Below are 15,584 nucleotides of genomic sequence, written 5' to 3'. Positions count from 1 at the left end.
GGCAAGAGCCCTGCTCTCACTTACCTCAGTATCCCCATTCACCTTTACACTATCTGCCTCAGGACCATCAGGGTTAATCTCACCATGCGTCCTCTTTCCTGGCAGTATAAATTCCTATGAGAAGCCCAAACCTCACCCCCTGGATTCTAATTCTCATATGATTACGTACATCATGTTTTCTGATCCCATCTCCTACCCCTCCCTATTATTTGAAACACTTCCACTGTGTTCTCGCAAACTCAAGGTCAATCATCAAAAAAATCTCCTCTATCCCCAGCTTCATCTGTGAATATTCACTTCATCTTGCTCTAACAAAAACCTGAAGCTCCCTAAATGATACTCTTTTCCTGTAGTCCTCTGGAACAGTGGCTGCTTTCTCTTCTACATGCCTCCTATTGGACCTGAAGGTAGCGTCAGATGTTCTTGCAACTCACTGCCATTTCCAAACAATTCTTTCTCCCTCCTCAACAAACAAACACCAGCATTGAACCTCGTGCCACGATCTTCTCTCTCCTTTCCCAGTTGCATTTATCTATTGATCCCAAGTCAGTCCCCTCATTCCTTAAAAATAACAGATTCTGGATTACTGTCATTCTCTGCAACATCATTCCTGAAATAGTTGATTTCAATATCTTCTTATATCACAGATTCTTAAAAAACATGTATGTGCATATGCATATACTCTGAATCCCTTTGGAAGTCTAAGGGTGAAACCTAAGGACTCCTCCTCAGAATATTTTAAATGCAGAAAAAATATATAGGAAATATATATATTTACTAAATAAAACCAATTTAGTAAAATACAGTTATCAAAATATTTTTTAAAAAGAATACATATAACTTGCATAACACTTTAAATAAGATCTTCAGTGGCTCAAATAACTTCCACAATTTCACAACAGTGATGAATAAAAATATTTTGAAAAGAATGCAAAAACTGTAACGATATGAAAATATCTGTGGTTTCTATTGGAGGCAAAGTCACATGTACTGCTATCATCCCATATGGTTACCATATAATCCCATCCATGGACCTAGTTTAAAAACTAATGACATAGATGGTCTCTTCATTCCCTGTCCTCTCAATTTCTTGACCTCCTCTCCCTCAAATATCTTGTCCTTCACCTTACCTTTTACACTATGCCCATGGTCAAACCCTAGACTTTGAGCATTATCAATATTTGGAGCCTTCTATAATCTTGATTTCAAGTATCCCATTCTTCTATCTTTCTAAAACTGTCCCTCTAATATACCAACTCCAAGGGATAGTCCTTTTATCCCCATGAGGTCCCATAATCCATTGATCCTACCACATTTTCACTGTCCTTTACCCACCTCATGTCCTCACTTCCCTCATAACCCAGCTTCAATTCCACCTTCAATTCCCTCACCTCTTTCTCACTTCATGGAATCCAGCTGGCTAAACCACAACCTTGATAAGATTCAACTTTGCTGAGCTTGCACCTTTGCAGCTGCATTTGGCCAGAGGAAAATATACCAGAATGCTGACTGGTCTCACTTTAAATTCATTAATAATTTTAACTGTAACTGTAATGCTTCACAGAAATTGTATATTTATCAAGTTCATTCAGTAATCCATTCTCCTGGATAACTCTTTCATGTTTTCTCATCTCTACTTAATCCTCTAAAACCTTCATATTCCCCTCCAATAGACATCGCAAAACCTCCTACAAATTCCTACAATCACAAATACTCACCTACCTGCATCTTATGTCCATAAAATCTATTTTTCCCTATTATAATGGATGAACTATCTATTCCCCTAGCTAAAGATAATTATTCTATTTGTGTGAAAAATTCTATCATTTCTCACCTATCAAGAACTTCATTCCAGCACCTCTCACTCTACCTAATCATTCCCATCTTCAAACAAAACAAAACCTCCTGTGACCATACTTCTGCCTGCTACTAAAAATTTTTTTGGTTTTCCAGAAGTCCTGAAATAACAGTCTATATACTCTTTTTCTCTCCTCCCACTCCATTTTAAACCTACTCTAATCATGTCATTGCCTCTTCTCCAAACTCTTCTTCACTGAAACTGCTTTTGTCAAGGTCACCAATAACTTCCTCAATGATAAATTCAATGCAATTTGCAGTGCTACTCTTATTTGGACTCATCAGCAGCATTTTCCTCTTGAAATATTTCCTTCTGGCTGCCAGAACATTTTCCTGATATTCCTTCAACTTTATTACTCTGTTCTCTGTTGTTTCTTCTATGTCTCTCTGACCTCCCTGACCTCTCGGAATGCCCAAGGGCTCAGTCCTTAGACCTCTTCTCTATTCAACCTATGCTCCCTTCAAAGCAATTTCATATAATCTCTTGGCTTTAAATGGCATCTATACATTGATGACTCCCAAATTTATAACTTTCTAATTCATATCTCTCCTCTGAACTCCAGACTGACATATCCAATATCCTATACAACATCTCACGTTTAATACCTCCAACTGAATTCATGATATACATCCCCCTACCTACTCTTCAAACAGCTTTTTCATCTCAGTTGATTCCTGAGTCTTTCTCACCTTAATTGATGGCTGTTAGATTATGTTACTTGCTCAGGCCTCGAACTTGTAGTTATCATTGATTTTATTCTGCATCCCCTAAAGTCTTTACGTCTGGCTCCCACTTTCCTTTCTGACCTCAACTTCCATTACTCTCCCTCACTTTCTCTTGGCTACAGCCATGTGGCCTCCATGCTGTTCCTCAAACACTCTCAGATCATATCTTTGTACTTGAAAATTTCTACCTGAAAATCTTATCCCTCAGATGCCAGCACTTCCTTCCTCCTTTCCCTTAGGGTCTCTGCTCAATACTTTTTCCTCCTGAGCATTTATCACTACCCAATATATTACAGTTTTTATTTATTTATCTTATTGTGTGTATGCCCTACTAGAATGCAAGCTATATGATAATAGAGATTTTTATTTTTGACTATTGTAATCCCAGCACCTAGAACAGTGCTCATTATATGGAAGGTACTTATAAGTATTAGTGAAATGAATGAATAATGAAAAGGGGAGAATGACAACTGTGGACATGACTAAATGAACAGAAAGTCTAATGGGGTCATTGAGCTTTTCTAACTAGCTATATAGTCTTTATAATCTTCAGAGGGACTGAAGATAATCAGTTTTCATGAAATAACAGAATGTAAGAAAATCCAAGAAAAAAGAGAAAGAACTTTTGAAAATTAGAAATATGACTGCTATAATTTTTTAATCAACCGAAGGAAAAGAAGATGAAATCAGGGAAATCTCATAGAACTTAGAACAAAAAAGAAAACAATGGAAAAAGAGAAAACGATAAGAGAAGCAGAGAACCAATTTCAGAAAGAGAGAACATGGAGGAAGAAAAAAATAAGAAGATAAAATTATTAAGAAAATAATTTTTTTAATTTCTCTAAGCTGAAGGAGGGTTTTTATTAAAAGCACCCATCAAATACTAAGCAGAAATTAGGAAAGAAAACCCATAGTTAGATGTGTTATAAATTCCTGAAACAGGAAGGATAAAAGGAACATGCTTTCACTGAGGGAAATTTTTTTTTAACTAAAAAAATTTTTTAAAGAAAAAAGGACAAGAATCTGACTAGCAGCAGACATCTACCTGTGAATCAATGCTAACTCTTAAGACCTTTAAGTATTTTTCCTTTTTTAAAGCTATAAAACCATATAAATAAATTTTATGCCCTATATATTCCCTTTCCCAGTACTACCATCCATCATCATTAAGGAAGATGATTATTTGAACCCAGAATTTCACATTCAGCTAAATTATCAATCAAACATGAGGGCTCCACAAGGTCCCTTTCAAACAGACACAGACTCAGAAACTTTACTTCCCAGTTGCCTGTTCTGAGGTAATTATTTGAAGATATTCTCCAACAAAACCAGGATGTAAACTCAGAAAGAGAAAGATGTGGAACTAATTTAGGAAAGAAGAAGCCCCAAAATGAGAGATGTTACAGAAACTAACATCAAGAAATTAGCCCAAGAAATTAATTAAATGGCTCCATGAAAAATGCCTCCAAAGAAGAATGGAATGTATTTCAAGCAATAGATACAAGGACTAAGGAACTGGAAAATATTATATCACTTGATAAAGAAACTATGCTTTTTTCTCAATAAGAAAAAGTAAAAGTAAATAGAAACTCCAGAAAAAAATAAAACCTGAGTAAGAAACCATGGTCCAAATACAAAGCAAATTAAAATATGACATGATATGAAACTGACAGACTATAATGTTAGGAATTTTGTCCTTTGAATGGTGCAAGAGTCCCAGCACTAAAACTATGGGTGAGGAGATAGGAGTAGAAAACACTAATGATCTCTACATTAACAACTATTTTATATAGAATGATTAAAAACACAGAATTTATTAAAAGTGGTGGCCTTTGAAAAGTAGAATTAAAAAAAAAAAACACTTGTTTACATATTCCATTTGATTAAAAATGTAACATCCATAGGAGGTGGAGGTTGCAGCGAGCCAAGATCACGCTACTGCACTCCAGCCTGGGCAAGAGTTAGTAAGACCCTGTCTCAAAAAAAAAAAAAAAAAAAAAAAAAAAAGTAACATTATACAGAATAAGAATGAAGGTAAAGTTTACTAAAACTGGTGTGTAAAAGTGTGAAATATCTGCTCACAAATTCCTTAGGAACTATCAAGGGAAAAAATAGTAACTTCAGAGGACAAACCTGGCAGATCACCCCTTAATCAAATAAGCAAACTTAGTTAACATGGACCATACAGTGTCAATAAGGGATGAAGTAAAATAGAAAGGTGTTAACAGAGGGAAAGAACAAGAGACAAAGTCTCAATAAGGATGAATAGGTGACATTTTGTCATCTCCTTCATTGTAGAAAAGGTTCCATTTTCAACTTTATTCTCACTTTTGAGTCATCAAAGAGCATGTTTCACAATTTCATAAAGTCACCTATATGAAGTTACTTGCTCTGAAGTTACTTGTTTCCAGAATTGAATTCTTTTCTAAACTTCAGAGCTATATTTCTCAAATACCATTAGACATCTTTAACCTTTATTTATTCAGATTCCTCATATTTGCTATATCAAAGGCATTCTCTTCAAATTACTCTCCAATCCAGCTCTCCTCTGACATTCGTTCTCAACTCATAACATTCATATATACTTTCATCCAAAAGAGATATTTCAGCCATCTTCAATTGCTTTCTCTCCTGTTTCTCACAACAAGTTCAATTCTATTTCAATTTTAAAAATATTATTAACTACCTACTATTCTCTGTCTTATTATATGTCAGGAAAGAAAAAATAGGATGCAAATATTTTAAATTTTGTCCTAAAATGTGGTTCAAATTCATTCTATCTTCTTTATTCTCAATGCCATAGTCTTTGAATAGGCCCTTATTGTCTCCTACATGTTCTAAATTATCTTCATATCTACAATCACTCTTCTCTCAAATCCCACAATGGAATTAGTTTTGTTTTGCTTTTTTCTAAATCTTGAATTTGCTCATTTCATCACCCTGTTAAAACTAGCAATGGCATAATTAATGTTAATGCCAAATGTAAATAACTTAGTCAATGACTAGAAATAGCATTTTTCTATGATAATTAATAGTGTGTCATTTTAACATATGAGAAGTTTTAGAATACATTTTGGATAATCTTATTCAAAAAGATAAGTCTGTTTTATAGATAAGGTCCTAACACTGCTTATACAGAAACTAGTAATGAGTGTACTCAATTTGTCTATAGAAATTAAACCTAAATCTTATAAGCTAAGTAAACATTTTGGCTCATTTTTACTTAACAGTGACAGAAAGCAGACAATTGGAGCACATTCCTATATACATCTACAGTGAAATGTTTTCTCCATTATGTAGTTCTTGATAGTTCTTTCAAATTTAAAACTTATTTAAACCCAACTCGAATTATAGTTATTTTATATTGAAACAAAGAATATGGGTATGTTACAATAAAAAAGAAAAACAGTTTCTGAAAATATTCCTTGAGCATCAAAATGTTTGTACCCTTTTCACAGACACAGCTTTAATGGAACATCTACATTAGCCTGAACAGGGTAAACACAGAAGAGAAAGTATGGAAATTTGCTTTGTTTTGCAATTATTACTATGTGCAACTTTGAACTGTGTATTTACCATTAGACTAGAATGGATTCAAATGCCCAGGATAAACTCTGTAGTCTTGAACCCATTTTCTTTTCTTTTTTCTATTCTTTCTTTAAAATATATTTTTAGAAATGGGGGTCTCGCCATGTTGCCCAGGCTGGTCTTGATCTCCCAGCCTCAAGTAATCCGCCCATCACGGCCTCCTAAAACACTGGAATTACAGACATGAGCCACCTCACGCAGCCTAGAACCCAGTTTCTAAGTAAAGTAAGATTTACATCAATCTTCATATAAATACATAAAAAATTATCTCATAGACACTGGTATAAAAGATTCTACTTCGAGAACTCGTAACTATAAGTAGGTCATAAGTAATTTTAAGATATGTTACCTACCAAAGAAAAAGATTATAAAAAGAATGTCAGCGTCATGGCTTCCTGCCATAATACACACATACATACAAACATACCCTAAAATTCTTCAAAAATGATTGAGTTTTGTTTATGCATAAAAGATACCTTATCTGAACAGAAAAACTTAAGTCAAAGGGAAACTTGAAGTTTTGTTCATTCCTCTTCTAATAATAGAGTTTTAAAAGCTGCCATTTGAAAAGTCAATACATTATTAAAAAGAAAATCAAAATCAAAGGCAGCAGAAATAGCAAAAAAAATGTAAACTATTACCTTCCTACTTAAACTACACATATATATAATATATATATTTTTAATCTGAGGAAAGACATTTATATTGCGAACTTATTTTCCCATCAGAAGTTTAAAATTATAGCATCTACTTACCAACCCAACACAGTTGCTTAAAGCCACTTTAGTTGTACTACGTTGATCTTGCAAATATCCTGTGTAATGACAGTTGTCTAAAAAATCATGTTTCCACTGGGGTCCATCTTTCCCCCAATATTCTACTGTAAAATGTTTGGACACAAAATCTGTATTGAGAGTCAAGTTTAGATGAAAGTGCTTGCCATAGGCTGAAAGTTTAAAAAATAACTTAGATACTGCCTGCTGTGGATCAATAGGGTCCATACTCCGTCTTCTCCTTGAGTGTTTATCATTTTTCACAGTAAAGCTGAGAAATGCTCCATTTTGATCAACCCTTATTGGAATAGTTAGCTGGTAGTGTTCAAGGTAAGTCAGGAATTCCTCTTTGTAATCACAAGCCAGAGAATCCAGAAAAAAAACACATGGAAGAAAAGAAAATTTAACAGAACAAAGAAGCAGCAATACAAACAACAACCATGTCAGTTAAAACTATGAATCGTTATATGTGAGGTATGTACAAAAAAAGTTATATTAAACAAAAATGAAAGAAAAATTTAAAATCTGAAGGTTAAGTTGCAATTATTTTAGTATTACTTGTGAAAGACTATTTTACTTTTTTAATTTTTAAAACATGGATCCTAAGAGCTAAATTCTGTAAGAAATATGAAAATTTTACATTGAAATAAAAAATAATGAAAAGCACACATATGTAAAAGAAAAGAGTTTAGCTCAGATAGAATCTGTTTTTGAAAGTTATCCAAAAAAGAATCTCTATAGCCTTGTAGAAATTATTATTTTTTAAGAAATCATCACACGGTGAAACCCCGTCTCTACTAAAAATACAAAAAATTATCTGGGCGTTATGGCACACGCCTGTAGTCCCAGCTACTCTGGAGGCTGAGGCAGGAGAATCGCCTGAACCTGAGAGGCAGAGGTTGCAGTGAGCCGAGATTGCGCCACTGCACTCCAGCCTGGACGACAGAGCGAGACTCCGTCTCAAAAAAAAAAAAAAAAATCGTCAATAGGAATGTAAAATGCTGTAGCCACTTTGAAAAACAGCCTGACAATTCCTCAAAATTTTAAACATGGAGGTAATCATATGATCCAGCAATTCTCCTATCAGGTATGTACACAATAGAAATGAAAATGCATATTCATATAAAAATTTAGATGTGAATGCTCTTACCAGCATTATTCATCATACTCAAAAAGGGGAATTAAACCAAATTTCCATCAACTGATGAATAAACAAAATGTAGTATATACACACAATGGAATATTATTTTACAATAAAAGGGAATGCAGTACTGGTACATGCTATGACATGAATGAACCTTCATAACAACTGTCTTCATAATCAAACATTTTATGTCTTCATTATCTAACATTTAAAACATTATGCTAAGTAAAACAGCAAGTCACAAAATGCCACATATCATTACATTTATATGAAATATCCAGAATAGGAAAATCTCTACAGACAGAAGGCTTAGAGGTTGCCTACAGCTGGGGGTGAAAGCTGGTTTGGAGAGAATTTGGGAGTGACCACTAAGAAGTATAGGCTTCTTTTTGGAGTGATGAAAATGTTCTAAAATTGATTATGTTGGCGATGACACTAGTGCCAAAAAATAAAATAAGATAAAATAAAATAAAATAAAATAGGTTATTGTGATGGCTGTACAATGCTGAAAATACTAAAAACCACTGAATTTATATACCTTAAATGGGTGAATTACATGGTACGTGTAGTAATATCTCAATAAAGCTATTTTAAAAACAGCTTGACTAAAATTTCAGATAACTTTTAGACATATTTTCCTCATTTAGATGTACTAAATATTATCCACCTACCTTCTTAGCCATACCTTCTTTCAGCTAGATTTACCACTAAGGGAAACCAAATGTCTGCTTATTTGCCTCAGTATCTACACATGGAGTTTACCCACTAATATAAACTCCCATAAAACCATAACCAAATGGTAAATAAATTAAAAGACAGTGTTTATTTCACTTCTTATAAATAGAGTTCATACTAAATGTCACGGCTTCATTGATTTACTCTGAAAGCCACACTTTTTAACACGGACTTCTAGACACATACATCAATCTGTAATAGTCTTGAAAATCTGGCTCATCGGCACCAAAAAATTATCTGTTACTATGTATTCATGGGAGGGAAATCCAAAAGGTATGCCTTTCAATAATTCTATACAGACTGGACTGGTCCATGGAAAGCAAAATGACATTTACTCCTGGGCCTGCTTTATTAAGATCATTTCTATGATATAAGGCTCAATTCTATAGATTAAAATTATAAAGATTAGAACATGAAGAGCTGCACTTCTTACAGTTCTCACTCTTATACTCAGATTCTAGTCTTTAGATCAGAATTCTTAGGTTTGGAAAAGTATTTTTTCACAAAGGGTCCATATTAAAAGGGTCCTGTATCATAATTTATCTGGTTTCTTCTTCCACAGTATAAATGTTTGGATTTTTTTGAACATGTCCTTGCCCAAAAACTCTAGTCATGAACAAGCTTATTAAAGTTTAAGTCTCAGAAGAACAAGGCCTGGGGTCTATCATTTTCCAAGAAAGACCAGTCAACTCTAAAATCTACTGGATGTTAAATACTAGTAGGACAAGTTAAACGACGCATAGCCCTTAACATTTATGAAACGAGCACCGAATTGACACAGTGGGAATCTATTCCTATCACTACATATCCCAAAAAAAACTATCCACCCAAACTAAATATGCAGAATCTTTTCTTGTCCAATTAATAGCAATATTTTGTGTCAGTTTCAAAAGCAAGAATCCTACCTTGAGAACTGTATGAAAGCCTGTGGTCACTATGAAATTCCGATGAAGCCATGATGAGGCTCAAAATCCAGGTCAACGTCTTCCACAAAATTTCCATAATTTAGAAAACTGGATGATTTTTTTGAGGGCTACCTATGTGCTAAAGAGTCAATACCATACCAAAATCGAAGCATAACAATTTTATTTCTTTAAAACTTCTTGTAAATTAGTTATTGGATGTTCCACTGTTTAAGAGGCACTTTTATCCAACATCCTGCACTTTCTTCTATATCTGGATTCATTTTCTCAATCCAAAATGAAAAAATAATGATGGTAAAAGTTTTCATAAGCAAAGCATTAGGCTGATTAGTTACTAAAGTATGGCCATTTTTTAACCTAGAAAAAAAAAAATTTAAGTTAACTGAAAAATATCCAGAATGGAAAAATCCAAGTCCTATATAGTACTGAATCCTTGCCAAAAGACGTAACTACAAAATAATATAGTTAAATTAGACCATTGTTACTCTTTGTAGTCTAAATAAACATTCACAAGATTAGACACAGAATTAGAGACCTCAATGGTTATCAGCATAATGCCAGAGCTACTTAATAATCAAATAAGGAATCTAAAGAGAAATCATAATTCTTTTTTAAAAACTTTAAAGATAACAATGATGGGCAGTGAGTTAACTTCCTTTTGATAAAATAAAGTCAGCTGACTTCACTACCTCAGTTCATTATATGTAAGTGACAAACAATATGTGATCCCATTCCATAACATGCCTTTTAAACACACTCATATCCAGATATTGTGTTGCTTTATAAGGCACCTATCATTTTTTTTCTGACAAAGTAGATCTACAAATACAGTGACATTTAGCAGCCATCTGTGAACACTAAGACAGTATCAGAAACTAAACTTCTAAAAAGTTGAACTATATGTACCATAACCCTTGACTTTACTTGGAAGTCTTATGTGACTTACAAGGCAACTCATGAGTCAATTTCAACTCTCTGGAATGTAACGTAATAGAAATTTTAAAAACTTCATTTCAAGTATTACAACAGATTTCAAGTCCTATCTCATGTACTTTACTTTCAACTAACAACCTCACTCAGAGTCTTCATTCACACTTGATACAGAATAGCATATTTGGCTGCCTGATTTCCCAAGATACAGCAGATCAGAAGAAGAAAATAACTAAGAGACTAAAAACTAGCCATAAACAGCAAAACTGTGACCCAAAAAAAGGATAAAAAACTAAAATGTAGTTTAAGAACCCCAAAGTAATATAGTTTGGGGTAGAGGCAAATGGGTCTTATATAGTTTAACAGTTCCTATTGTATGTATAACTGTGTTATATAGTTCAATATCTGACATTCATAATACTATGCCTGAGTCCAAAATAAGAAGATAAATGCTTTTAATAAGATACGTTACTGTTAATAAGTTAGGAAAGTACACAAAAGATATTAGAAAGATTTTCATTCCAAATCCCTAATATATAAAATTTTCACATACTAAATACTTAATTATTTGTTGGTTGAAAAAAATGGATGAGTAAAAGAATGAATAAATGAATAGTGGTTAAAATAAAATCACTTTAGGCATATAAAAAGTATTTGTAGTTACCTGTAAAATTAACTTATGTGAAACACTTCATTCCCTGCGGTGCTAGAAATATTGGTACATACAACATATAAAACAACAACAGCCATTTAAAATTCCTTACATCTGTCTCTACAAGTTATTAAACTGCTAAGCCTTGGAAAAGCTAATTCATTAATCAATAAATATTGTCCTACTATGTTAAAAAGATGATGTTATAACAACATCAGAATACAGAAAAGGATTAAGGGAAACAGAAAAGATTAAGATTCAATCCTTGCCCTTGGGGAGCTCATAATCTAAACAACAAGGAAAAGTGTAAGGCAGACTGACAAATGCCATGACAAGGTTGTGCAAAGTTGTTGTGGGAGATCAGATGAGGGAGATGACTTCTGGGTCAGAGAAGAATTGATCAAGGAATGTTTATGGAAAAAGCAGCATTTCAGACAGATCCTGGAAGACGAATATAATTTTACAAATCAAATTGCTGAAGGTAATCATTACAAATAGAAGAAATGCATTCCACAAAGTCTAGATAACCAGAAAAAAAAAATGGGAAATAGTAAACAATATTAGTAATAATAGCAATAGCAAATTTTGTTCCTGTGGAAAAAAAAAATAACAGGTAATAACCAGAAAGGTAGTTTAAGATCAGACCAAAAATAAAAAACTTTAAATATATATTGCTTCTTTTAATCTCCAAAACAATCTTGTGAAGTAAATATACTCTGCCCCTGTGGTAGAGTAGACTCTGATGAGCCCATAATAATAATCTGGCTTCCTCATATCCATTCCCTTGTTCCCCTCCTCTTAATTTGATTCTAACCAATAGAATATCTCAACTTTGAGGGGATATCACTTCATTATTACATACAAAAGATTCTGACTTCCATCCTGCCAGCCACATCTTTCCCTAATTGGTTTAGATGAAGCAAGCTGTCATTTGGTGAGGCCTACATTGAAGAAACTGAGAGCAGCCTCTGATATCACTAACAAGGAACTAAGGCCCTCAGTCCAACAGTATGCAAGAAACTAAATCCTATTCAGTAATAAGTGAGCTTAGAAACAGGTTCTTCCCCAGTCAAGCCTTCTGTAAAGACCCTAGTCCTTGGCAACACTTTGTAGCCTCGTGAGATACACTAAAGCTGAGGACACAACCCCTAGATTCCTGACCCAGAGAAACTGTGTGATAATAAATGTGTATTGTTTTAACTCACTAAGTTTGTGGTAATTTGTTACACAGCAATTGATTACTAATACAGCCACCAATTCACAAATAAACTGAAGCTCACTGGTCAGATAGGTATAAAACAGTAGAGCCCAGATTCACACAAGGCTGTCTGATTCTAAAGTCTAAATTCTTTGTATTACATCACACTTTCAGTTTAAGGCACTCAAATTTAAACAGTCAATAGCAGTTAATAACAACCAATGTCAAATAAGATTTTTTTTTATTATTCGAGATGGAGTCTCACTCTTGTTGCCCAGGCTAGAGTGTAGTGGCACGATCTTGGCTCACTGCAACCTCCGCCTCCCAGGTTCAAGTGATTCTCCTGCCTCAGCCTCCTGAGTAGCTAGGATTATAGGTGCGTGCCACCATGCCCAGCTGATTTTTTGTATTTTTTTTTTTTAGTAGAGGCGGGGATTCACCGTGTTAGCCAGGATGGTCTTGATCTCCTGACCTCCTGATCCGCCCGCCTTGGCCTCCCAAAGTGCTGGGATTACAGGCATGAGCCATTGCGCCCGGCCAAGATATTTATAAATGGTATTGTTTAGTTAATGTGAATAGTTTTTAACAACTTCACATACAGTCATTGTTTCTTCTCGAAATCACTTCTACACTAATTTAGGCAAGATACCAGGTACTATATATCCTTTCTCAGGTAAAAATTTTTAGAGAGATTAAGTTACACCATTATTCAATAACAGCAATAAAAAGAATTCCATTATCTTGGTTTCCAACCTACTTAAATACAGTTTCCATACTCTAAACCTTCCCATGTAATTTTAAAATTATAATTGTTGCCTCATGAACAACATTCATTCTCATTGTTTTAATTTTTTTAAATCACTGGAGTGTTCTGAGTAATAAAATCTGACATTAAATGAGTCCCTCATATAGTTTAGGTTATAATCTTCCTTTAAAGAACATATACTTAACACATTTGAGTTAATTTTCTAGCAATGGAGATAGATTTGATTGAATCATTCATCCCTATTTTTCCGGGTTTTGAAACTACTGAGAAACTTACAATACAGTTGACTGGATTTAGGGAGTAACTATTTTTCCCTCTTGAGAAATGTCCTGCTCTTTTTGTAAATTGTTACAGTTTCATAACCTTCACTCTTACTTATTCTCCTGTAAATGCCCAAGTTAACTAAGCCAGTAGCATTGAGAAAAAAAAGTAATACCTATTTGGCCAGAAGTAGACTACTGTATGATTTAAAGATTTGCAGTAAAAAAGGCATTGGTGCATAGTTGAAAAAGCAGGAGCTTTGAAGTTAAACAAACCAGTTATAGTCTTGGTTCCAACACTAGTTACAATAGCTGGCATGTGAGTTTCTTTTTCCTTTATCGCTCCCTTGCTCCCTCTTTTTTTTTTTTTTTTTTTTTTTTTTTGGCCTCCAGTGCTCAGTGAAGAAACTTAACATTAAGTAAATTAGTCTAGATAGAATTCAACTAGAATTGGCCAGGCATGGTGGCTCATACCTATAATCCCAGCACTTTGGGAGGCTGAGACAGGCAGATCACCCATGGTCAGGAGTTTGAGACCAGCCTGGCCCACATTTCAAAACCTTGAATATACTAAAAATACAAAATTAGCCAGGCGTGGTGGTGCGTACCTGTAATCCCAGCTACTCAGGGGGCTGAGGCAAGAGAATCACCTGATCATGGGAGGTGGAGGCTGCAGTGAGCCAAGATTGCACCACTGCACTCCAGCCTGGGTGACAGAGTGAGGCTCGGTCTCAAAAACAAAAAACAAAAAAAAAAGAATTTAACTAAAATCAACACAACTAACAAATCTAATGACTCTTAGTCCCCTACAAAATAAAAGTGAATGAGTTAACCCACTTTCTGACACCTGGTGGGGAGGTTAATCTGGACACCATAAATATGTAGAGCCTGTGACTTTTCCAGATATAGTTTACAAAGTTCAAACTAACATTAAAATACTAAAGAGTTGTCCAAAAATTACAATGCATTGACCTTTTAAATTGTATAGCAGAAACATCATTATGTTGTGGAAAGCACAAAGGCTTTGAGTCCTGGCCTGACCCCTAGTTACTTAACCTCTCTGTATCTGCTTTCTCATCTATAAAACCATGATACTGATGTCTATCTCACAAAGACTTGTTAAGAGATTAGATTACATATGATATAAAGTGTCTCTGTACTTCACTTTAAGCTAAATAATATTAGCCCTCCTTCATTATCTAACATCACTTTTCAAAGGCCTTCCTTCAAAAACAGTTTCATGTTCCTCTTTCCCTCATAAATGTGAAATAAGTTAGATATGATGATGGAGTCAATCAACTAGTTACATCGTCTTTTACAGCAAGGAATAAAGAACTTCGGTCTTGATAATGATACTTATAACTACTTTAAATTTGAAAACAGAACCAAAACATCCATTTCACTTTGATTTCACGTATGCTTTTTTCCCTAACACAAATGCACCAGGCAGTAAAGTGATCATTTACCTGCTTCCATGGATCAAAGCTACACTACCTAAGAAGAAAAAAGATCACACAACTTGCACTATAGTGATTTCCTCAGTAGTCTGCCCTGGTTGGAGGGTATTACTTGTCTTTTTTCCTCTATCATCTTTACTTCCCACTCAAGTGATCTGGGAGTAGCCAAGGTAATAATTTCCTCTTGTGAACTATTATTATGAAGCTAAAGAACATGTATAACGTTCTTCTCAACTTCTTTCATCCATCTTAACTCTGGTTATTTATTTAAGGCTGATTTGATCTCCATGGAAGAAACAACAATACCATGCTCATTTCAGGTATTTAATTTTTATATATGAAAATTAACTTCTTTCATTTTCCATTTATTCTCTCAACAAATATTTATTATCACCTACTGTATGCTAAGGACACAATTAGGCTCTAAGTATAAAGGTTTCTAGGTCATTTATAAAATTTGTGAGATTGGTTTCCAAGGAAAGATGAAACTAAACACATAAATTACCCAAAACATATCTATCAAGAAAAGCAAACGAGCTAAAAGCAAAAACACAATCCATGATTTATAAAACTCA

The 15,584-nt window shown here is 34.1% G+C and overlaps 2 protein-coding genes across 2 annotated transcripts in view; both read right to left on the bottom strand.

Moving 5' to 3' along the window:
* ADAMTS6 (ADAM metallopeptidase with thrombospondin type 1 motif 6) overlaps positions 1-9,825 on the bottom strand; it is a 321,212-nt gene extending 311,387 nt beyond the window's left edge. The window contains exons 1-2 of the mRNA XM_050793724.1: positions 9,729-9,825; positions 6,927-7,291 (exon numbers count right to left, since the gene is read on the bottom strand). Coding sequence (XP_050649681.1) covers positions 6,927-7,291; positions 9,729-9,825 — 462 coding nt within the window. The remainder of the gene's footprint in view (positions 1-6,926; positions 7,292-9,728) is intronic.
* A 196-nt stretch (positions 9,826-10,021) lies between these two features.
* The window catches only part of CENPK (centromere protein K), a 97,744-nt gene continuing 92,181 nt past the window's right edge, over positions 10,022-15,584 (bottom strand). Inside the window, exon 12 of the transcript XR_007726440.1 lies at positions 10,022-10,103. The gene's annotated coding sequence lies outside the window, so the exon portion shown is untranslated. The remainder of the gene's footprint in view (positions 10,104-15,584) is intronic.

This window comes from Macaca thibetana, chromosome 6 (assembly GCF_024542745.1).
Source record: "Macaca thibetana thibetana isolate TM-01 chromosome 6, ASM2454274v1, whole genome shotgun sequence".
NCBI classification, from domain to species: Eukaryota; Metazoa; Chordata; class Mammalia; order Primates; family Cercopithecidae; genus Macaca; species Macaca thibetana.
This window is presented reverse-complemented; position numbering and strand designations above follow the sequence as displayed.